This window comes from Erythrolamprus reginae, chromosome 2, assembly GCF_031021105.1.
Source record: "Erythrolamprus reginae isolate rEryReg1 chromosome 2, rEryReg1.hap1, whole genome shotgun sequence".
Lineage (NCBI taxonomy): Eukaryota > Metazoa > Chordata > Lepidosauria > Squamata > Dipsadidae > Erythrolamprus > Erythrolamprus reginae.
Window position 1 is genome coordinate 160,303,295 of NC_091951.1, and position 23,717 is coordinate 160,327,011.

Below are 23,717 nucleotides of genomic sequence, written 5' to 3' on the forward strand. Positions count from 1 at the left end.
GCTGCTCTTGGGAATAGATTCTCTGCCTATTCCCCCGCTCTCCCTCAATGACAATGCTGTAGCTGTGAAAACAAATAAGTGACAAGCATTTACACGGATGATGATCTGAGAAAAGATGGAGAAGAGAAGCTAGTTTGGTTCATTTGGAGAGATACTGTATTTAACAACAAGCAGCTCAATTTTTAGTTGGCAAGAGTCCTCCCTTTTGAACTAGCGCAGTACAATGGAAGTGCACGGTGCTGGCTATTTACTTCCCAGATCAGGGGTAGGCAAAGTTGGCTCTTCTATGACTTATGGATTTCAACTCCCAGAATTCCTGAGCCAATCATTCTAGCTCAGGAATTCTGGGAGTTGAAGTCCTCACGTCATAGAAGAGCCAACTTTGCCTGCCCCTGTCCCAGATCAAATAAGAGCGTTAGCATGTGTTTAAAATTTAGGAAGAAAGAAATGTTACACCACTCTACAATGTGCTGAATTGTAATTCCCTCTTCCCAATCCTATGAGTAAGAACACTAAATATTGCTAACACACATTTTCATATATTCAGTATTACTCATGCTCTTTGCCCTAACGTTTCACAGAATTCAGTAGGATTTACTTAGAGGTGAACACACACACACTCCCGAGAATTGTGTTAGAATACTTCCCATGAATCATATTTTAGATTCAGTAAAATGGTTTGACTTCCATGCATACTCCAGCTCGCCCAAGATCATATAAGAAACTCATAAAGAAGAGGGATTTTTCCAGACTTAGTCCTTGGAACCAGATGGGATCTTGAACAAATGCAATTTTTCGTTCTGACTAATGGAAAGAGGAAGAAGATGACCCAGAATTTGATTTGGGAGAGGATATGGTAGAGATCGCCAATTAACTCTATTTGCAGATGAGGACCCAGAATGACTAATGTTGCAGTAGGTGCCTTGGATTAATTATTGTAAGAAGGAAGTACCTGGGTTTCTTGTAATCAGTTACTGCAATTGTCTATAAGCCTTATAGAGATGTGGGATAGTAAGGGATAGAAGGGAAGGTCCTGGAATGCAAAGGAAAAAAAAGAGCCTACAATTCTAAGTGATGGATGCATAGGAATCAGGTCCTTACATGTCAGGTGGCTGCAGACTCTTCACATTGCCAGCGTAGAGCAGACTGTCTTCTTTGGGGATAAGCACACGCAATCCATCCTGAAGATCTTCTTTGAGGATGGTACAAGACTGAGCTACAACCGTAAGACAAAGCATGAATCCATGGTTAATTCTCTTCCTGATGTGTTTATACAGTGATCCCCCGCTCGTTGCGAGGGTTCCGTTCCAGGAGCCCCCGCAATGAGCGGGTTTTCGCGAAGTAGCGATGCGGAAGTAAAAACACCGTCTGCGCATGTGCAGACGGTGTTTTTACTCCCACAGCGCTAGCGAGGAGCTGAAGATTGGGGGCGGGGCGGCTGTTTGCCGCCGGCATGGAGGGCTTCCTAGCAGCCCCCCAAACCCGGGTTGGGGGTCCGGGGGGCGCTGGCTCTCGGCGCTTTTGAGCTGAGTCCGGAAGCGAATTCGCTTCCGGACTCAGCTCAAAAGCGCCGATAGCAAGCGGCAAGGAACGGCTTGTCTCGGCGCTTTCGAGCTGACCGGACTCAGCTCGAAAGCGCCGAGACAAGCCGTTCCTTGCCGCTTGCTATCGGCGGTTTTGAGCTGAGTCCGGAAGCGAATTCGCTTCCGGACTCAGCTCAAAACCGGCGATACCAAGCGGCAAGGAACGGCTTGTCTCGGCGCTTTCGAGCTGACAGCTCGAAAGCGCCGAGACAAGCCGTTCCTTGCCGCTTGCTATCGGCGCTTTTGAGCTGAGTCCGGGAGCGAATTCGCTCCCGGACTCAGCTCAAAAGCGGCGAGAATGAACGGCGTGGGCGGGCGAAGGGCGGGCGGCAGCGAGGAGTTTGCGTGGGCGGTGGGGAAACTCCTCGCTGACGCCAGCAAGAGGGGGAAGACCCAGGGAAGCCGCTGCCATCTACGCATGCGTGCCCGGCACGCATGCGTAGATGGTATTTTTGACTTCCGGGTTGAAAAATAGCGAAGTACCCTGTTCGCAATGGTTGGGGACGCAATAAACGGGGGATCACTGTATTTGGAAACTTCAGGCAGAGATCAAAGCAGCTTTGATCTGCACAACCCCACTTCAATTTTCTGAGCTACCCTTATCTTGCCTTCAGATTTCACTTTAGGAGCTATACAGCCCCACCATATTCCATCTCTAGCGCTTTTTCTCATCATTATCCTTGTTTATTTTTGTTCTTGGCTACTGCATTAAATGGCTAATAGTAGTTCATCAGGCCTTGTTAACTGCTTCACCCAAGGGTACTTTTTGGTCGTAGTGTGTGCGGAGACTTACCAGAGGTCATATCTTCCTCTGTGCCAGTGGGGAGCATCTCCTCCTCTTCAGAGAAGCTGCTGTTGTCATCAAACTCAAAATGGTCCTCAATGGCAAAACTCTCCATCAACCGACTGACTGCCCGGCCTTTGCACTATACAGCGAAGCAAAATATATTTCCTTATTTTTATCTTACAATGGATATATGTTTATCCCAGGCATGTTTAAATTCAGTTACTGTGGATTTACCCACCACGTCTGCTGGAAGTTTGTTCCAAGGATCTACTACTCTTTCAGTGAAATAATATTTTCTCACGTTGCTTTTGATCTTTCCCCCAACTAACTTCAGATTGTGTCCCCTTGTTCTTGTGTTCACTTTCCTATTAAAAACACTTCCCTCCTGAACCTTATTTAACCCTTCAACATATTTAAATGTTTCGATCATGTCCCCCCTTTTCCTTCTGTCCTCCAGACTATACAGATTGAGTTTATTAAGTCTTTCCTGATACGTTTTATGCTTAAGACCTTCCACCATTCTTGTAGCCCGTCTTTGGACCCATTCAATTTTGTCAATATCTTTTTGTAGGTGACGTCTCCAGAACTGAACACAGTATTCCAAATGTGGTCTCACCAGTGCTCTATATAGCGGGATCACAATCTCCCTCTTCCTGCTTGTTATACCTCTAGCTATGCAGCCAAGCATCCTACTTGCCTTTCCTACTGCCTGACCACACTGCTCACCCATTTTGAGACTGTCAGAAATCATACTATCACTTATTTTACAAAAGCAGGCCTCTTATGCACAACGCTAATGTCAAACTAGCTAGGGCCAGGTCTCTTCGAAGCCTTAATTCATTCTTAGCCCATAGCATCACTCTGGCCTTTGACTGAAGAGCTTCTTAGCTTGGAATAAAAGGGGCAGGATGCTGTGCCAGTGACGCTTTCACATAGATTCTGCAGGGCGCGGTCCACATGCATATTCTGATCTGAAAACTTCTACAAGTGGGCTGTTATTTTGCACACCCACACATAGTTCCCTCTAAGCTGAGCAGTGAGCAATCGCTCACTTAAAAATCATCATCAACTCAGAGTTTTCCAAACCTGCCCAGAAGCCGAGAGGGAAAGAGTGAGAGGGAAGGAGAGAGAGAGGAAGAGAGAGAAACAGATAGAAAAAAGAGAGGAAGGAAAAGAGAAAGAAAAAGAATGGGAGTAAGGAAGGGAGAAAGAAAATCAAAATCTAGTTTGAAACTAGCTCAACTATTTAAGTGGCATTTTGATATTGATAGAGTTGCCCTATTATGAGCTCACTGTTATAGACACACAGTATTTATTTATTTATTTATTATTTCTGTGCCGCCCAGTCCCGAAGGGACTGCCGCTCAGACACTATACTTTTCCGCCCACCCCCCCAAAAAATTAGAGGGAACACTGCACCCACACAGTAACCCACTGATATAAGTTTTCAGATAAGAGAATTGAAATCTCATGACATTTCAGGGATGAAATTGCTACAATTCCACAGACTATCTTAATACTATATCAATTATTTGTGTGTTTATGTGTGTGTGTTTTAAATGGTTTGCACCATGGTTTGCTTGCTTGCCTCTTTTTTGGGGGTAATAAAAGTTCAGCTGTACCTGACCTATCCCAAGACCTGCACTACAGCAGGCATTTCGCATTTCCTACCTGCTTGCTGACCACCTTGTTCTTAACCTTAGACAGCTTCTTGCCCTTGCTGAGGATGGCCTTGGCATTGCGAGGAGAGAGGGTCAGTGCTCCATTTTTTCTCTGCCCAAAGAAAATAAGGACAAAATAATCAAATACAACATGCAGCGGACAAATATTTACCATACTACAATGTAGCTAAGTTGACAGTTACAACTGCAAAAAAGATCTTTTCCTAAGAACCTAAGAAGAGCCGTGCTGAATCAGGCCAAAGCCCATCGAGTCCAGCATTCTGCGTCAGACAGTGGTTCACCAATTGTACATGGGGGTCTCGAGCAGAAAGAGAAGGCAAGACCCTCCCTTTCTCTTGACCCCCAACAAATGGTATCCAACGGAATCCTGCCTGCCTCAGACAACATAGAGGCGGCACTTAGTAGCCCTTTAATATTCCAGTTAAGTTCAACCAAACGATAGTTGTGATGACGGAGGTCTGCTGTTACCCAGTACAGTGTTCCCTCGATTTTCGTGGGTTCGAACTTCGTGAAAAGTCTATACCACGGTTTTTCAAAAATATTAATTAAAAAATACTTCGCGGTTTCCCCCCCATACCACGGTTTTTCCTGCCCAATGACGTCATATGTCGTCGCCAAACATTCGTCCACCTTTAATAAATATTTTTTTAATAAACTTTAATAAATAAACATGGTGAGTAATAATCTAACAGGTTGCTAAGGGAATGGGAAATCGCAATTTAGGGGTTTAAAGTGTTACGGGAAGGCTAGTGATACTGTCCATAGCCAAAAATAGTGTATTTACTTCCGCATCTCTACTTCGCGGAAATTCGACTTTCGCTGGCAGTCTCGGAACGCAACCCCCGCGAAAAGTGAGGGAACACTGTATAACCCTGGGCCCAAAACAAATCACCACAATCCTTCCTTCACAGAAGACCACATCCCGTCCCTTTTTCTACCCGGGCTTACTCTGAGGGCCGATTGCAGGACTTTGCTCTTGCGTGTGGCTTTCTTGAGGCGTTCACTGCTGAGTTTTCCCGCATCGTCACGATTTGCAAAGGAGCGGGCCTGGCTGCTGGAGAAGAGCCCCTCGGTGGCGCTTGACGTTCCAGGTCCACAGTGGAACTCCTTGGCCTTGCTCTTTAGTTTCTTCTTGCTAGAATTCTCACACGATCCCGCTCGGCATAGCGGCACCTTTTCCAGCCTCCCTAAGCCTGGCTTCACTGGCCGCCTCTTTATTTTCACTTGGCCTTCGGGGCTGGGGATTCGACAGGGCCCTGGGTAGATCCAAGAGATTATGGCAATGAAACAAAATAGGCAAAGCAGAGCAGGGGGGGGGGGGGGAAGCCTCAGTGGATAAGCCAGTGCTTCAATTTTAATTAATTAATTAATTAATTAATTAATTAATTAGTTAGTTAGTTAGTTAGTTAGTTAGTTATATGCCGCCCTACTCCCAGAGGACTCTGGATGGCTTACAACCAAATACACATAAAATGCAATATAAAACCCCCTTAAAAACAGTACAAAACAATTTGAAACAACAATTAACAATTAAAGCAGTTAAAAAAACCCCATCCATGTCTTTCCTGGTCGGATCCTGATAGTGTGCCATCTGATCAACAAACCCCAGGCTTGCGGGAAAATCCAGGTCTTTTTGGAATTTTGCTTACGCAGATTGCACTTCAGGCAAGTGTAACGTTATTAGGCCCATTTTAGAAACATAGAAACATAGAAGACTGACGGCAGAAAAAGACCTCATGGTCCATCTAGTCTGCCCTTATACTATTTCCTGTATTTCATCTTACAATGGATATATGTTTATCCCAGGCATGTTTAAATTCAGTTACTGTGGATTTACCAACCACGTCTGCTGGAAGTTTGTTCCAAGGATCTACTACTCTTTCAGTGAAATAATATTTTCTCACGTTGCTTTTGATCTTTCCCCCAACTAACTTCAGATTGTGTCCCCTTGTTCTTGTGTTCACTTTCCTATTAAAAAACACTTCCCTCCTGAACCTTATTTAACCCTTTAATATATTTAAATGTTTCGATCATGTCCCCCCTTTTCCTTCTGTCCTCCAGACTATACAGATTGAGTTCATGAAGTCTTTCCTGATACGTTTTATGCTTAAGACCTTCCACCATTCTTGTAGCCCGTCTTTGGACCCATTCAATTTTGTCAATATCTTTTTGTAGGTGAGGTCTCCAGAATTTTGAGTAGAGTCTTATCAATCAGCAGTTTGCGAGACTAGCCAATGCTATCATTTAAAAAAAAATAATTTGTTTTTTTTACAAATTGTGGCTCAGCATGTAAAAGCAGAATCTGGCTTTTATGGACCCCAAATGCCCCTTTAAATAAAAGGGAAGATGCATTGGAACTTAGGAACTGTTGGTTACAAGAAGACCTTCTACATCCTCCCTCAAGTGTAAATCAAACAAAATGATATGAAAGTAGGTGAAAGGGCTGGATATAATTTCAGCCATTTCTCCATGACCTTCACGAGGCTTCGTTGCCCTTCCCCTTCATCAACTTGGATAGATTCAGCAATTCACCAAAAAGAGCTTCATTTCAACTCGTTTCATTACCTAGCAAGCCTTGCCTCTCCTTTTTCTTCTTTGCTTTCTGATTTGCCTCCATTTTCACCACGGAGGAAGGAGAAGGGCCAATTACAGGAGGGTTCACTGTTACGTGCACGGGGGAGCTATTGTCACTCGTCAAGTTATCATCCCCGCCGCCACCACCATCATCGTCACTTTCATAGTCTCTGTGGTGATTGTCATCTGTAAATAAGACAAAATGAGGCAAGAGGGGGGGGGGAAAGGGGGCCACTTCAAGATGAGAAGAGGATTCTGATACTTGGCTTCATCATTCCAACGTCATATACCACTTATTTTGACCACCAAAGTAAAACCAAGGCCATCACTGCATTGTTTCTAAGGTTAATATCTTAATCCAGGGCTATCAAAAGGATTGAGGCTTTTCAAGTCAATCGATGCAGCTGCGAGAGCAATCATGGGTTTCCCAAGGCATGCCCGTGTTACACCAACACTCCGCAGTCTGCACTGGTTGCCGATCAGTTTCCGGTCACAATTCAAAGTGTTGGTTATGACCTATAAAGCCCTTCATGGCATCGGACCAGATTATCTCCGGGACCGCCTTCTGCCGCACGAATCCCAGCGACCGGTTAGGTCCCACAGAGTTGGCCTTCTCCGGGTCCCGTCGAATAAACAATGTCATTTGGCGGGACCCAGGAGAAGAGCCTTCTCTGTGGCGGCCCCGACCCTCTGGAATCAGCTCCCCCCAGATATCAGAGTTGCCCCCACCCTCCTTGCCTTTCGCAAGCTCCTTAAAACCCACCTCTGTCGTCAGGCATGGGGGAATTGAATTTTTTTCCCCTTCCCCCTAGACTTATAGAATTTATACATGGTATGCTTGTTTGTATGATTAGTCTCTTAAATTGGGGTTTTTAGATTATTTTTAATATTAGGTTTGTTGCATTGTTTTCTTTATTGTTGTTAGCCGCCCCGAGTCTTCGGAGAGGGGCAGCATACAAATCAAATCAAATCAAATCAAATCAAATCAAATCAAATCAAATAAATAAATAAATAAATAAGTGTGACCCTCATATCAGTGCCCCACGTAGGACTCCCTGGCTTTGGTTATTTGTTTATTGGATTTATTTTATTAATTCATTTGATTTTTTAATGATGCCCTTCTCCTTAGACTCAGGGCAGCTTACAACATGTTAGCAATAGCACTTTTTAACAGAGCCAGCCTATTGCCCCCACAATCCGGGTCCTCATTTTACCCACCAAAGGGATTTCTATGCCGCCCCTCTCCGAAGACTCAGGGCAGCTTACAACATATAAAAAACAGTAGGTTACAATAAGATTAAATCCAATTAAATTAAAATTACATAAATATCTAAAATCCGTAGTTATATTAATATCAATCACCCCATTCATGCAGCAACCATACAATCCTTCGTTGGCCTGGGACTAAGGTCTTACCAGCCCACGTCTGGCAACATAAATGAGTCTTAAGACTGTTACAAAAGGCAAGGAAGGTGGGGCTCTAGGGGGAGCTGATTCCAGAGGGCCAGGGCCCCCACAGAGAAGGCTCTTCCCCAGATCCTGCCAAGCGACATTGTCTAGTTGATGGGATCTAATTGGTCGCTGGGATTCATGCAGCAGGAGGCGGTCCCGCAAGTAATAATAATAATAATAATAATAATAATAATAATAATAATAATAATTTATTAGATTTGTATGCCGCCCCTTTCCGAAGACTCTGGTCCGATGCCATATAGGTAATCTGGTCCGATGCCATATAGGGCTTTATAGGTCATAACCTATTGCTGCAAGGCCTGGCGTGTAAGGATTTGGTAAAGTTGTATGGATATGAGGAGTAGAAACAGCAGAGTAAAGGTTATTTTAAAAAATCCAGCCAACAATCCAAGAACTCTGAATATGCTTTGGCCGAGCTATTCCCTCCTTCGACGTCAGCCTCCCAATTGAACTGCCTATAAACCGCCCACCCCCCTTCCAATCCTGGCTTCTATATCCTGATTCTTGCCCCTTTGACAATGAGTCTTTGTTCTTTCGGCTTTGGGGAGTGGAAGCAGGATTTCTGTCTCAGCATTGCTTTCCTGATAAGATGCCCCAGGAGTTTCAGGGGAAGCCATAAGCCTGCAGTCAAATGAGAGCGGACATTGGCCCCACTAGAGGACATCGTGCGCAGCTATTTTTAAATTTCAGAGCTTCCTCTGCTTGCCAGCAGGAAATATACTATGTGGCAAGCTCCTCACCAGAGTTGAAGATAAGAGCTTTTGTCGAAGGGTGGATTCGCCTGGGAATGGGCCTGGGAGAAGCTAATTGTACTTGTACTTCCTCAGTGGCACGATGGAGAGATGAATACCTGGGAGGCCTGTTAACTGGCCTGGAGCTCAGAAACTATCCACTGGACACTAATCGCCTCTTTGCTATGCAGGTAAACATCACTTGTCCCAAGGCCCGAGTCTTCTTTTAGCAGCAATAGACAGAACATGCTCACAACTGGAGGGTTGTGAATAGCATTCTCTTGTTTCCCATTATCAACTTTCCTTCCTTCCTTTCAGCTGTGGCGAGGGGGGCGTTTGCCCAGGTTCGCCTGGTGCACCAGTTGCGGCCCTATTTGGACCGGGACTCACTGCTCACAGTCACTCATGCCCTCACTCATGCCCTCATCACCTCGAGGCTTGACTACTGTAATGCTCTCTACATGGGGCTACCTTTGAAAAGTGTTCGGAAACTTCAGATCGTGCAGAATGCAGCTGCGAGAGCAATCATGGGCTTCCCAAGGTATGCCCATGTCACACCAACACTCCGCAGTCTGCATTGGTTGCCGATCAGTTTCCGGTCACAATTCAAAGTGTTGGTTATGACCTATAAAGCCCTTCATGGCACTGGACCAGAATATCTCCGGGACCGCCTTCTGCCGCACGAATCCCAGCGACCAGTTAGGTCCCACAGAGTTGGCCTTCTCCGGGTCCCGTCAACTAAACAATGTCGTTTGGCAGGACCCAGGGGAAGAGCCTTCTCTGTGGCGGCCCCGACCCTTTGGAACCAACTCCCCCCAGATATCAGAGTTGCCCCCACCCTCCTAGCCTTTCGTAAGCTCCTTAAAACCCACCTCTGTCGTCAGGCATGGGGGAATTGACATGTTCCCTCCCCCTAGGCTTATAAAATTTATGCATGGTACGCTAGTATGTATGATTGGTTTTAATTTGTGGTGTTTTTTAAATTAACTTAAATATTAGATTTGTTTTACATTGTATTGTTATTGCTGTGAGCTGCCCCGAGTCTGCGGAGAGGGGCGGCATACAAATCTGATTAAACTTAAACTTCCCAGGTGCCAAATGATTCTTCCCCTTAATCTGAATGTCCCAATGGTGCTTTTCCAAAAGGCAGCTTGACTTTCTTGGGGTTTTTTCCCCTCCTCCCTTCGATTTTCACCCAAGAAGCTTCTTCAGTTCAGGAAGCTTCTTTTTATTGGATGAGAAGTGCAACGCTTTCAAGAGGGAGAACCAAGAAAGTCCAGTGGTCTTTTGGGAATTCAAAGCACCTTTTGAGTCAACCATGACCTGGACGATTGAGAATCTCTATAGACCTCCAGTCTGAACCTGTACCTGCTTCAGCATTTCCTGAGCTAGGCTTGGCCTCCAAGGGAGTGAGATCCTGCTGTGGGTATTTGGGAGATGCTGCTTTGGAGCTCTTGGTTCGAGAAAGTTTCTTCTGGATGCGGGTGCAAGGGATGGGCTCTTTCCGTCGGAAGGGACCAATGCTCGTGGGCAAGACTTTGCTTTTGACTTTCTGCTTGAGGTGAGAGGCCTTGTGTACCACTGTGGAAGCCAACTTGCTTTGCGAACTGCTCTTCTTGCAACGAACCTTCTCCTGCAAAAAAAAGAACAAAAGCAAAAATGGTAGAAAAGACACAGTAATGCTCATTGCCCGTTGCTTCCCTCTTGTTAGGAGGGAAATCTATATTTGAATCAGGAAGTTGGAAAGGATTGAAAAATCTTAGCTGACTCTCTCACCACTAATAGTGAGGATACTGGATACTGCCTATAACTCAGTGATTTTCAACCTTTTTTGAGCCGCGGCACATTTTTTACATTTACAAAACCCTGGGGCACATTGAGCGGGGGGGGGGGGGGGGGGGGGCAGGGGGGCGGCTAAAAAAAGTTTGGACAAAAAAATTCTCTCTCTCTTCCTCCCCTTCACTCTATTTTTTTCTCCCTCCCTTTCTCTCCCTTCCTTCCTTTCTCTTCCTTCCTTCCTCTTTTTTGCTCTCTTTCTCTCTCCCTCCCTCTATGTCTTTCTCTCTCTCTCCTTCCCTCCCTCTCTTTCTCTCTCTCTTGTTTTCTTTCTCTCTTTCTCTCTCTCTTTCTTTCTCTTGTTCTCTCTCTCTTGCTTTCTTTCTCTCTCTCTTATTCTCTTTCTCTCTCTCTCTTTCTTGCTTTCTCTCTCTCTCTCTTGCTTTCTTTCTCTCTGAGCTTCGCGGCACACCTGACCATGTCTCGCGGCACACTAGTGTGCCACGGCACACTGGTTGAAAAACACTGCTATAACTAATAGATAAAAATGGACCCCTAATGCAAAAAACAAGAAAGTAGAAATGGCTAGCAAATAGATAAAATGGATATTACCTATAACCGAATCTTGCTTAATGCTGTCTCAATGAGATTCTGAACCCTTATAGTCTTTATTTGCATTTCCTAGTTTCTATTTTGTATGCTAGTAAGAAAAGTTGATCTTTATTTTCTTTTTAAGGCAATAAAATACTTGAAAACAGTGACCAATGCTCCCTGAGCCTCCTGAGAATCTTTAGATCATACGTGCATTTAATAGTTTTTATACTTGCATTTAATAGTTTGTGTACTTGTATTTAATGGTTGAGCCATGCAAATTCTGAAAGCAAGGTAAATAAGCATAACTCATCCTACTAAACAGCAGGGGAGAGGTGTGCCATAAAATGTAAGATGTAAAAGATGTGAATATTCCTCTCACATCTACCAAAAGAGCATCTGCCCATCCATCTTGGTTCATCTTAGAACCCTAAATCCTCACAGCCGATGTGAATATCGCACTAGTTTTAAAACCATGGAAAGAATATGTCCATCTTGGTTTTCTAAAGGCAACAAGTTATTTCTTCTCCAAATGCAATGTAGACAAAAATATAGATATTAAGGTACCTGGGAACTTTTGATGCCACTGTAAGTTGTTTCTGATATTTTCCGTTTTTTCTTCTTGGGTTCCCCTTCGGCCCTCAGCTCCGTACACAGTAGAGATAAGGTGGTTTTCACAGACCTGTGAATGGAAAAGAATATACAAGTTTCAAGGATGGGTTCCAACTTACCTGGCTGCTGTCACTTCCTCCCGTGTCGCATGACCAGGCCTTGTGGCTGTGCGTGCACTTCGCGCATATGTGCAGTGCAACCGCCCCCCTCCCTTTTTAAAAAAGATGAAAACAAAATAGCGACCCATGTGCAGTGCTGGAAACCTGGCCTCTTTGCATGCACAAAAGAACACACACACACCTAGGGGTTTTTTTTTTTTTTAAAAGATGGTAGCTCCCATAGACTGGCACCAACTGACATCATGACATCACCAGCAGTTCACTACTGGTTTGGCTGAACCGGTCCGAACCAGGAGGAACTCATCTCTGACAAGTTTGAGAAAGTAAATTCATTTTAAATAAGCTACAGAGAAGCATACAGGCCCAGGATCTAAGCAATTTTTGATAAATAAAATAAAATAATTGTCATTGGCAACGAAAGTCGTGTGACACTCAGAGACCAGTCCTACCATACATAAAATCAGAATAGGTAAATTTAAAAATAGAATAAAATGTCCCACCCACTACAAATTCCCCACCCTGAACCACTCAACCATCTACATGACAGACCGAGTAATATTGTCCAACAGTTCACTGATGGTGACCCTTTAGTTCGTTGTTAAGTGCGAGTATAGCTCTGGGATAAAAACTATTCAGGAAACGTGTGGTCCGAGTTCAACAAACATACAGCATACCTGTAAAGAGACCTAACCTCTTTTATTTCCATTTATTTAAACTTGTATATTTTAGGCTGCTACATCACTATTTACAGCCAACCATGGCGATCTGATAGAGATGTTATGGGTATACATTAGATATTTACTCACACATATTCTAGACCCAGATTATTATGATGATAATCTTTTATCTCCTACTAGATATTTTTCGCTTTGTCTATGCGTAGACTGATCATTCCTGAGATATCACTTCGCATAAAGAAACACTAACCTCCCTGACTGTCAACATCCATAAGTCTAATGTTCATACAGTGAAGAACAATAAAGCAGATCCAGACTACAGAATACAAATCCCTAAAAGGTGGGATGATATGTTTTCAGCATAACAGTACAGTAGGCATAAACATTTCCTACATGCTATAAATCATGACTTTATTTTGTAACTAATCCATTCTCTCTTTCTACTCTGGTGGACTTTACAAATGGCTCAAATCATGCCTCTTCTTCAGAAATAAATAAATGTATCTGTTTGGCTTGCCCTTTTTTCCATTTAAAGTGAGGCCTTGGAAAATGTTGCCATGTTTGACTCCTCCATTCTTCATTTACTGGCTGAACTCACAGTGAGGAGTATTGTAAGTTCTGAATGAAGAAAGAGAAGTAAAAAATGACAACAGTTTCCAAGCCTAATTGTAAAAATGGAGACAGTAGCAATTAAACATGTGCATTAATTTATTTCCAAAGTGGTGTATTTGAAGCAAATTAGAAACCTGGGTATTTTCTAAAAGTTCAGCAAAGAAAGATGATAATGAAATAATTAATAATATGAAGGAAGGAAGTTATGGTTATTGTTAGTGTGAAAGTGTACTACTCCATCTTATTTAAGAATTGGATAATGGATCTGCTTTACTATTATTCATTGTAAAGTGTAATTGTTCAGTCACAAATACCCTTTGTAATAATTGTTTACATCTCCTTTGTATTGTCACTCTATATGATTGTTTTTATTGTAAAAACACAAGGTATGAAAAGCTCAAGAAATATATTCCTGCTATACAATAGATATGTCTGAGTATACACTAAACACTAAGTTTTTGGTGAGTGCTAGACGCTCACAAGATTTGGAATCAAAGTATATTGTTATAGAAAAATGAAAAATATTTCCATAAATATTACCAAATACCATATGTGTTATAACATGGCATAATATTTTCCTCCTCTTGGTAACTGAGATGTAGCTTGGGCCCAAGGACTCCTGGATGTCCTATACCTGAATCTCCTAGACATTCTCTCTTTATACCAGAACAGGGTTAGACAATGACTTGTGGACTTCAACTCCCAGAATTCCTGAGCCAATTATGCTAGCTCAGGAATTCTGGGAGTTGAAGTTCACATGTCATAGAAGAGCCAACTTTGCCTACCCTTGGACTGGAACACTGCATAGGACAGTGCTTCTCAAATAGTGGGGCGGGGCCCCTGGAGGGCATGGAGTGATATCAAGGGGGACATATGACCCTGGGGAATAGGCTTTTTTTGCTGCAGGGAGTAGGATGCACATCCTGTACGACATTTGTACCGGTATCTCCACCGTGTTCCTTGGCGTTGTGTCCAGGGCAGCCTGTTCTAAAAGAGTTCAATCAAACTTCTCAAACTTGCCAGATGTTTTCTTTTAGAATGGGCTGCCCTGGACACAACGCCGAGGAACACGACGGAGGTACTGGTACAAGTGTCAGGTAGGATGTACATCTCGCAGTGGGGTGCAATTTGGGGGTGGCAGGTCAGGCAAAGTGGGCTACAAGGAGTCTTCGGAGAGGGGCGGTGTATAAATCCAATCAATCAATCAATCAATCAATAAACAAACAAACAAACAAACAAATACGTGTTTTGGCAGAGTTGGGGGGCATGCAAAATGTTTACTTCTTCCTATGGGGGGGGGGGAACAGAAAATAACTGAAAAGCACTGGCATAGGACAACATTTTGGGGGAAGTTTACCATGAATGGCAGCCTACATTCAGTTTTCCAGCGATGATGACATTCTCTATGTAAGGAGTGGGGAGCTACAGCCTTCTTACGCCTTGTGGACTTCAACTCCCAGAATTCCTGAGCCAGCTATGCTGGCTGAAGAATTCGAAGAGTTCAAATCCACAAGTCATAAAGAGGCCATAGTCACACACAGACACACACACCCTTGCTTTAGGTTAAAACTGTCAGAGGAAATATGCTACCTAATATTAGGAAATAGCTAATAATATTTCTGGCCAAACTGCTCATCTAGGCATCCTGCTCACTTCCCGCTTACTTTCTGGATGCATCTTCTAGCTGATTCTCGCTTATCCTGAAATCTTTCACATATAACAACAGCCCATATATTTTTGTTCAGAAGGACACATTTGGCTTTAACAAGTTTAAGTGACCATCCCAAATACATGTTAACATGTAATTCCCTTGCACAACACTTGCACTGTAAGATGAAACTTGGAAGTTGCCTGATAAAGAGCCAACCTGAGAGAAGTTATTGCCCGAGGCAAAAGTTAGCAAGATAAGCCAGACATATTCCAGCTGCACAGAAGGACTGGACTGGTACATAATGAACTGGTATTTTCCATCACACCTGAAGTTCCAGGTCAATTTAGAAGTTCAAGACAGGTGATAGGTAGTGATGGGCAAACCGAACCCACACAATTTGGGTCCGTACCGAATTTTGCGGTATTCAGTATGCCGAACATGAACCTGAAATTTTTTCAAACTTCGGGCAAAGTTCGGCATTGTGTTCGGTGTTCGGAGCTTTGACATCACCGGCAGGTTGCTAAGGACGCCAAGGTGATCACTTCCTGGATTCCATGGAATCCAGGAAGTGATCACCTTGGCGTCCTTAGCAACCTGCCGGTGACGTCAAAGCTCCACCCCTGGAATCTCTTCGGCCGAATTTTGTGTAAAGTTAGTCCGAACTTGCTGAACCCGAACACCGTTGGGTTTGCCCATCACTAGTGATAGGACGTGCTCTGCTCCATGCCTCCAGAGAGCTTAGAGGAAGCGTCTGGGGGCCTACCAATATTTGCGGTCTGTGATAGTTGCTTAACTCTGCTAATAGGTCAAACTCTAGCCTTGATCCTCAGGAACTGAGAGTTTCTTTGTTGTAAACAATGGGAACACGGCTTACTGCAACAATATTCCCTTAAGGTTGCACGTAGAACAGTATATGAAGGGAATGGGTTGGCAGGTGTAACTTTTTATGGCCTGGTGCCTTTCCCTTGATGCCGCTGTCTTGAGATCTGGTATTCGCAAAAGTTCTTACTTCTGACTTTCAAACCCAGAACTCGACCCCTCTTCCTCCCATCTCTCAGGAGCAAGAGGGCACAGCAGGAATGCGCTGCCAAAACATCTGGCTTCTATTGAATTTTACTGCTTCCTCAGGAAGCAGCTTGGATGAAGATGGATTTGTGATAGCCGTGAAAAAAAAAAAGGAGAACAAATTTCTCCCCACACATATAAGAATAGCCAGGGTTACTAAACATGTATGCACAGGCGCACCTTTACTCCTTGCTTGATAAAAGACCCCATACACGAGACAGCTTGCCCATTTGTTTTGCAGAAAATTGGACATAAAAAATTAGGGCACTAAAAAAAAAACCCCATAAAAAGCAAAGAGCGTTGCATGTTGCTCTATCTATCCCAACCCAAAAAGATTTCCAGGATTTCCTGTTTTATATGGAGATGCAAAACCAAACCTTTCCAGGCTACTCTGGAATGGCAGACCCTTATCCAGAATGACTGGTAGATTAAACTATCTTTTGAGAAAGAATCGAAAGCATGTTCTCTCTGTAAGGCATATGCAGACTCACACAGAGAAGATGTTTTTAGGGGGACAGGCACAACAGTGGTGAATTATCTTGCTTAGGAGAGGCTAAACAGATCACGGAGCATTGAACAAACCCTCCTTTACATATTTCTCTGTGGGGGAAGAGGAGAATATGGCATAATTATTGTGTATCCCTCCCACATGTCCCGTGGCTGCTCTACTGAGAGGGAGGAGACATTCCTAGACTTATCATGCCTTCCAGCAACTTTCTGGCTGCTGCTTTTACTGCAACCCATTGCTTCACTAGCTACAGAGGGGGCTTTGGGACAATCACCTCTTTCAGCTGGGCTGGGTTGCATTTTACGTGCAAAGAGATTTGCCCCAGAAACTGCCGGGCAGCGCTCGCTCAGACCACTCAACAGCAGAAGTCTTGCTGTATTTGGAGTAAGATGAATTTCCACTGAGGTGGTTGGAGAGGGGTGGGTTTTAGGTTCCAACAGGAAGCGAGATTGTAAAAGAACCATTTGAATGTGTGTGCTGCTTTTAGATCTAGTAATGTGGGATTAAAATTTCCCCATAGTTCCATTGCACTGAAACCCATTAATTGATGGATAATGAAATGATACTCGTGCTATTTCCTTCCTTCTCTTTTTCTGAATACTATCCTTTCCCCCCCTTTTTTACAGAAAATGTGGTGGGAAAGAATTGTAGAGAATTCTGGAAATATAAGGAGCAGGGTAGGATGCTGAAGGGAAGAACAACAGGATAGGCAGTTTCAGCAAAGAGAATTATTACGGTGAGAAACAAGTAAGTTATCTCATCTCCAAAGCTTTATTGAAGCTGAGGTTCTTAGCTTTATTGTGAACTTCTTTTGTCATTTATCACATATGATATTTATTTATTTATTTTATTTATTTATTACTTAGATTTGTATGCCGCCCCTCTCCGAAGACTCGGGGCGGCTCACAACACATGGAACAAATCATAAATAATGTGACAAGTTTAAAATATTTAAAGATTTAAAAAAGACCCCATATACTAACAGACATACACACAAACATACCATGTATAAATTAAACATGCCCAGGGGGAGATGTTTCAGTTCCCCCATGCCTGACGGCAAAGGTGGGTTTTAAGGAGTTTACGGAAGGCAGGAAGAGTAGGAGCAATTCTAATCTCCGGGGGGAGTTGGTTCCAGAGGGCCGGTGCCGCCACAGAGAAGGCTCTTCCCCTGGGGCCCACCAACCGACATTGTTTAGTTGACGGGACCCGGAGAAGGCCCACTCTGTGGGACCTAATCGGTCGCTGGGATTCGTGCGGCAGGAGGCGGTCTCGGAGATATTCTGGTCCAATGCCATGAAGGGCTTTAAAGGTCATAACCAACACTTTGAATTGTGACCGGAAACTGATCGGCAGCCAATGCAGACTGCGGAGTGATGGTGAAACATGGGCATACCTAGGTAAGCCCATGACGGCTCTCGCAGCTGCATTCTGCACGATCTGAAGTTTCCGAACACTTTTCAAAGGTAGCCCCATGTAGAGAGCATTACAGTAGTCGAACCTCGAGGTGATGAGGGCGTGAGTGACTGTGAGCAATGAGTCCCGGTCCAGATAGGGCCGCAACTGGTGCACCAGGCGAACCTGGGCAAAGGCCCCCCTCGCCACAGCTGAGAGATGTTTTTCTAATGTGAGCTGTGGATCGAGGAGGACGCCCAAGTTGCGGACCCTCTCTGAGGGGGTCAATAATTCCCCCCCAGGGTAATGGACGGACAGATGGGATTGTCCTTGGGAGGCAAAACCCACAGCCACTCCGTCTTATCCGGGTTGAGCTTGAGTCTGTTGACACCCATCCAGGCCCCAACAGCCTCCAGGCACCGGCACATCACTTCCACCGCTTCGTTGACTGGGCATGGGGTGGAGATGTAAAGCTGGGTATCATCCGCATATTGATGATACCTCACCCCATGTCCTTGGATGATCTCGCCCAGCGGTTTCATGTAGATGTTAAATAGCAGGGGGGAGAGGACCGACCCCTGAGGCACCCCACAATGGAGAAACCTAGGAGTCGACATCTGACCCCCTACTAACACCGACTGCGACCGGCCAGAGAGGTAGGAGGAGAACCACTGGAGAACAGTGCCTCCCAGCCCCAGCCCCTCCAGCCAGTGCAGAAGGATACCATGGTCGAAGGTATCGAAAGCTGCTGAGAGGTCAAGGAGCACCAGGACAGAGGATAAACCCCTGTCCCGGGCCCGCCAGAGATCATCCATCAACGTGACCAAAGCGGTTTCCGTGCTGTTACCGGGCCTGAAACCCGACTGCTGGGGACCTAGATAATCGGCTTCTTCCAAGGACCGCTGGAGCTGGAGTGCCACCACCTTCTCAACAACCTACCCCATAAAGGGAAGGTTGGAGACTGGACGATAGTTATTAAGTACGGCTGGGTCCAGGGAGGGCTTCTTGAGGAGGGGGCGCACAAGCGCTTCTTTATAGAGTGATGGAAAAACTCCCCTCCCCAAGGAAGAGTTGGTAATCTCCTGGGCCCAGCTCCGTGTCACCTCCCTGCTGGCCGAAACCAACCAGGAGGGACACGGATCCAGTAAACAGGTGGCGGAACTCACAGCTCCAATGGCCTTGTCCACTTCATCAGGTGTCACCAGATCAAACTCTTCCCAGACAGGTGGACAAGTACGTGCCCCAGTCACCTCGACTGACTCGTTGTCAGTCGACTCTGTTTTACAATTGGAGTCGAGGTAGGCCCTGGATCTGAGCGACTTTATCAGCGAAAAACGTGTTGAAATCCTCGGCACTACTCTGCAAGGGCTCCCCAACTCCCCCCTGGTTGAGAAGGGAGCGGGTCACCCTAAACAGAGCGGCCGGGCGGGATTCCGCTGATGCAATCAAGGTGGCATGGTACGCGCATCTTGCCGCCTTGAGCGCCACTTTGTAAGTCTTAATAAAAGCTCTTACAAGTGTTCGGTCAGATTCAGACCTACTCTTCCTCCATCGCTTCTCTAGACGTCTCTTTTGGCGTTTCAACTCCCGGAGCTCCTCGTTGAACCATGGGGCTCTACGGGGTCTAACGCCACGGAGAGGTCGCAAAGGTGCAATCCGGTCAAGAGCCCCTGCCGCAGCCCTGTTCCAGGCCTCTGCGAGAGACTCTGCCGAACTGTGGATATGAGCAGGAAGTCAGAATACCAATACGTTACTCAGCGTATATATTCCATGCCTATATGTATAGAGATATACAGGATCTTGAATCCGATTTGGAGCACTGTGCATTAATGAAATTATAGATTCTGCACTACAGAATCCAAAGATAGTGACCTACGTAAATCATGCAAATTGACCATGTTTGTATGATCGTGTGTTGTATAATATATTCAAGGATATTGTTATTTTACATATGTTTTCTGGTTTTGCTGTTCATAGGGAAGAGTGCAGAGCTATATAGCATCCTGAAATCCAGTTCCTATAATCACTGCAAATCTTTTTTCAAGGACTCACATCATTTCAAGTCTATCTTTGCAACTTCACGAACCAGAAAGTTGTTTGTATATGTGAAAGCTCAAGATACAAAAGGTAAGATTTGCCCTTCTGTCCTTTTTATTGAGTCACGGCGTACTCAAAAGTTGTGTTCTTACTGCCAGCTGCCGCATACGCTCCTCAAACGTGAAAAGGTCCAACGTTCTCATTACTAGTACCTGCCTATAATTCCAGTTGCAAACTCTTTCTCCAGGGTCATTGTGTAGCCGGATCAGACTGGCTTGGTGGGATGAGATGGGAGTAAGATTAATCCCATCTGGAACACTGAAAGGCAAATGAAGGGCTTTGTGGCTTGATACTGAGAGATAGAAGAGGTGGGGGTGGGGGAACCTCTGGGAACAACAGCTGATTGTACTTAGTTGCAATCCCTCCAGATAAGAAAGGGGAAGCAAAGCGAGGTAGCTACTCCCAGTGACAACAATTGCAAGGAATTAATTTGGGACTTATGTGGGCTGAGTCACCTCCTGACATCTACTAAATGACTGACTTCATATTACTTTGGCATTGCTCTCTTAGGTGTCCTCCTGGCAGAGTAAATAGGAAGTGAATTAGCACTCTGAAGGCTTTTGTCCCAGCTGCTATGGCTGGCTGGTTGCCCATTCTGATCTCCAATCCTCCTCAACCCTAATTGCTCCACTCTAGCACCCAGTGCTCCCAAGGAGCAGCCTCTTGTCTACTCCACCCTGAGAACGCAGCCCGGGATTTGAAACTGTATAAGCCCCCTCTTCCCAAAGCAGCCTCTATTCATGCTCTTCTCTAGGGCCTTCACCCTGTCCCCTCAACCTTTTGGCCCAGTCTTGACCCCGGAGCTGGTGCCAAATTCCAACTTGGCAGCCGTAGCAGGAAAGGAAGGAGGGAATTCCCTGGTTAAGCAGAGGGAAGGGAAGGAACGGAGTACCCCAAGGGCCATGGATGGGAAAAGCAAAACGGGCCCGCTCGGGAACAGTAAGCAAGTCCAGGCTACCCATAATGCGAAACCCCCAGCCTTTGCACTTCAGCCTACACTCAAGTAGCGAATTACCCTGGCTCCAGGCCACAGCTCTCTTCTGGGGAGTGGCTGGAGGGAGGCAAGCTTGGCAGATATCATTGCCTAGCGTGGGAAGTTCAAGAAACAGGAATGTTCTCGATAGGAAGGAAGCCAAGGGACTGGGCTTGCAGCTGCTCTGGAAACATGTGTTGCTTCAGTGAGTCCAAAAGCCTCCACCTGACACAGGGTAGGGATGCCATGATGGCTAGGAGCCCTGCCTTGGCACTCGATCAAGGAATCCTATGCCATGGGCTCTTTGCTCGGGCAGGTTTACAGGGCAGACATACAAATGTGCAAAGAGCAAAACAGGAAGAGGAGAGGATTACCACTCAGGTGCAGATTTAAATCTCAGACGTGGTATACACGTATGCCAATTGTTTTCTGGGAGGTATATAATTAAGGGGCTTGTCTGTGATCTCTGACCAAGGGTCAGCTTGGCAAGTGCCCACATGTGAGCATTCAGAGAAATGGCTGCACTTGCTTTATTGCTTTCTGGAATAGCATCTCTGGTCCCAAATTTATTTTGGAACATCAAAAAAAAAAAGCATTAAATGCTTAAAGCTCAGAGAGGTTTGAAAACAACAGAGGAGGTGACACATCAGACAGGCATAATCGCACTTGTGATTAATGAATGCAAAATAACCCATGACTACAAAGTTTAGAAATTTTGAGTTGAAGGGAAATTAGAAATAACAAAAAAAATATTTCTAGGAATTGTAGCAAACAAGGATCAGATAGAGAAAATAATTTGTCAGAAAACGTAAGCTGGCGGAGCAGCTATTGACCATATTAAGAGCATGTTATTTTTCTCTCATCATCATCATTATTATTATTATTATTATTATTATTATTATTATTATTATTATTATTGGCTAATCATATTTTGCCCTATTTTTAAAATTTGTAGAAAATTTGACTAGGGACACAGCAGTGTACTTACAACATATAATCCTATGCCCATCAGATGGAATTGGACTTTACTTCCCAGACAGGATTTCAACCTTAAGGCTCATCTACATATCTCATTTTCCCAGATGCAAAAGTACTCACTAACTGTTGGCGGAGGATACTTTTATGTAAATTTAGTATTTTAGATTTAAGGATAGTTTTTTTTTTAATCTCAGCTTTTAAAAAATTTTCAATTAAGCAGCGAACATGTCTAATACTCCTCCCTTCTCCTACTTGGTCCACAACAACCATGCCATGAGGTGAGGTGGGCTGAGAAAGACTGGCCCAAAGTCACCCAGCTGGCTAAAATGGGACTGGAATTGAAATCTCCTCTTAGTTTTTTTTAATGTGCATGCGCCTTTTTCTCAATCCTTCCCTGGCCTCCCCAAAGGCTCTTTCTGCCCCTTTTTCTGTGCTCTCTTTCCAAACTTTTCCACTTCTGCCAATGCAAGTCATGCCAAGCGGTCAGCAGGCTGTGAATAGTCAGTAAGTGCTCTTCCTACTGTCAAACAGCAATCTCTCCACTTCCCTCGCCAGGTCACTGATGGCCGGCAGGCAAAACAGGAAGAGAAGGAGACAACGCAGGTGTTTTTAGGGCACCGATTCTCCTGCCTTGAGGAAGATTTACTTATCCTCACATAAGAGACAAGAGGAGGAAATAAGTTGCTATTATCAGTTACTGTAAGAAGAGATCGGACAGCCATTTGTCTGAAATAGCACAGGGCCATGATGACAAACCAATGGCACGTGTGCCACGGATGGCACACGGAGCCATATCGGAGGGCGCGTAAGGTGCTGCCCTATGTCAGCTCTAGGGTGCATGCGCGTGGCAGCCAGCTGATTTTCGGCCTTGGGGAAGGCCGTTTCACCCTTCGGAGGCTTCAGGGAAGCTTCCCTGAAGCCCCAAGTGCAAAAAACAGACCAACAGGCAAACCGGAAGTTCGGAAAACGGGCTTCCAGTTTTCCCGTTGGACTGTTTTTCACACTCTATGGCTTCAGGAAACTTCCCTGAAAGCTCTGAAGCAGTGTTCCCTCTAATTTTTTTTTGGGGGGGTGGGCGGAAAAGTATAGTGTCTGAGCGGCAGTCCCTTTGGGACTGGGCGGCACAGAAATAATAAATAAATAAACAAACAAACAAACAAATAAAAAACCCACCCTGTTTTGCCTCAGAGAATTTCAAAATAAACTACTGTACTGTGTGTCTATAACAGTGAGCTCATAATAGGGCAACTCTATCAATATCAAAATGCCACTTAAATAGTTGAGCTAGTTTCAAACTAGATTTTGATTTTCTTTCTCTCTTCCTTACTCCCATTCTTTTTCTTTCTCTTTTCCTTCCTCTCTTTTTTCTATCTGTTTCTCTCTCTTCCTCTTTTCCTCTCTCTCTCCTTCCCTCTCACACTTTCCCTCTCGGCTTCTGGGCAGGTTTGGAAAACTCTGAGTTGATGATGATTTTTAAGTGAGCGATTGCTCACTGCTCAGCTTAGAGGGAACTATGCTCTGAAGTACGAAAAACAGTACAACTGGCAAACCGGAAGTCCGTTTTTCCCAACTTCCAGTTTGCCCATTTGGCTGTTCAGAGTCTCAGGCTTCAGTGAGGCCTGTGTGCATGCGCAGGGATGGGAGGGGATTGTGTGAATGCTCAGCATAGGGAGGGGGACCGCATGTGTGTGTGTGGGGATGGAATGGGTGTGGGTATGTGCGTGCATGCTAGAACACACCCACACCCACACGCTTTTGGCACGCGAACAAAAAGGGCTGGTATAGGGTCTCCTCCTTGGGCAGGGGGGCTGGATTAGAGGGCTTCCAATATTC

General features: G+C 44.9%; 1 protein-coding gene across 1 annotated transcript in view; it reads right to left on the reverse strand.

Moving 5' to 3' along the window:
- Window positions 1-23,717, reverse strand: part of BAHCC1 (BAH domain and coiled-coil containing 1) — a 144,485-nt gene that overhangs the window by 7,259 nt on the left and 113,509 nt on the right. Inside the window, exons 15-22 of the mRNA XM_070736767.1 lie at window positions 11,765-11,879; window positions 10,199-10,463; window positions 6,618-6,812; window positions 5,001-5,308; window positions 4,042-4,143; window positions 2,377-2,509; window positions 1,102-1,216; window positions 3-62 (exon numbers count right to left, since the gene is read on the reverse strand). Coding sequence (XP_070592868.1) covers window positions 3-62; window positions 1,102-1,216; window positions 2,377-2,509; window positions 4,042-4,143; window positions 5,001-5,308; window positions 6,618-6,812; window positions 10,199-10,463; window positions 11,765-11,879 — 1,293 coding nt within the window. The remainder of the gene's footprint in view (window positions 1-2; window positions 63-1,101; window positions 1,217-2,376; window positions 2,510-4,041; window positions 4,144-5,000; window positions 5,309-6,617; window positions 6,813-10,198; window positions 10,464-11,764; window positions 11,880-23,717) is intronic.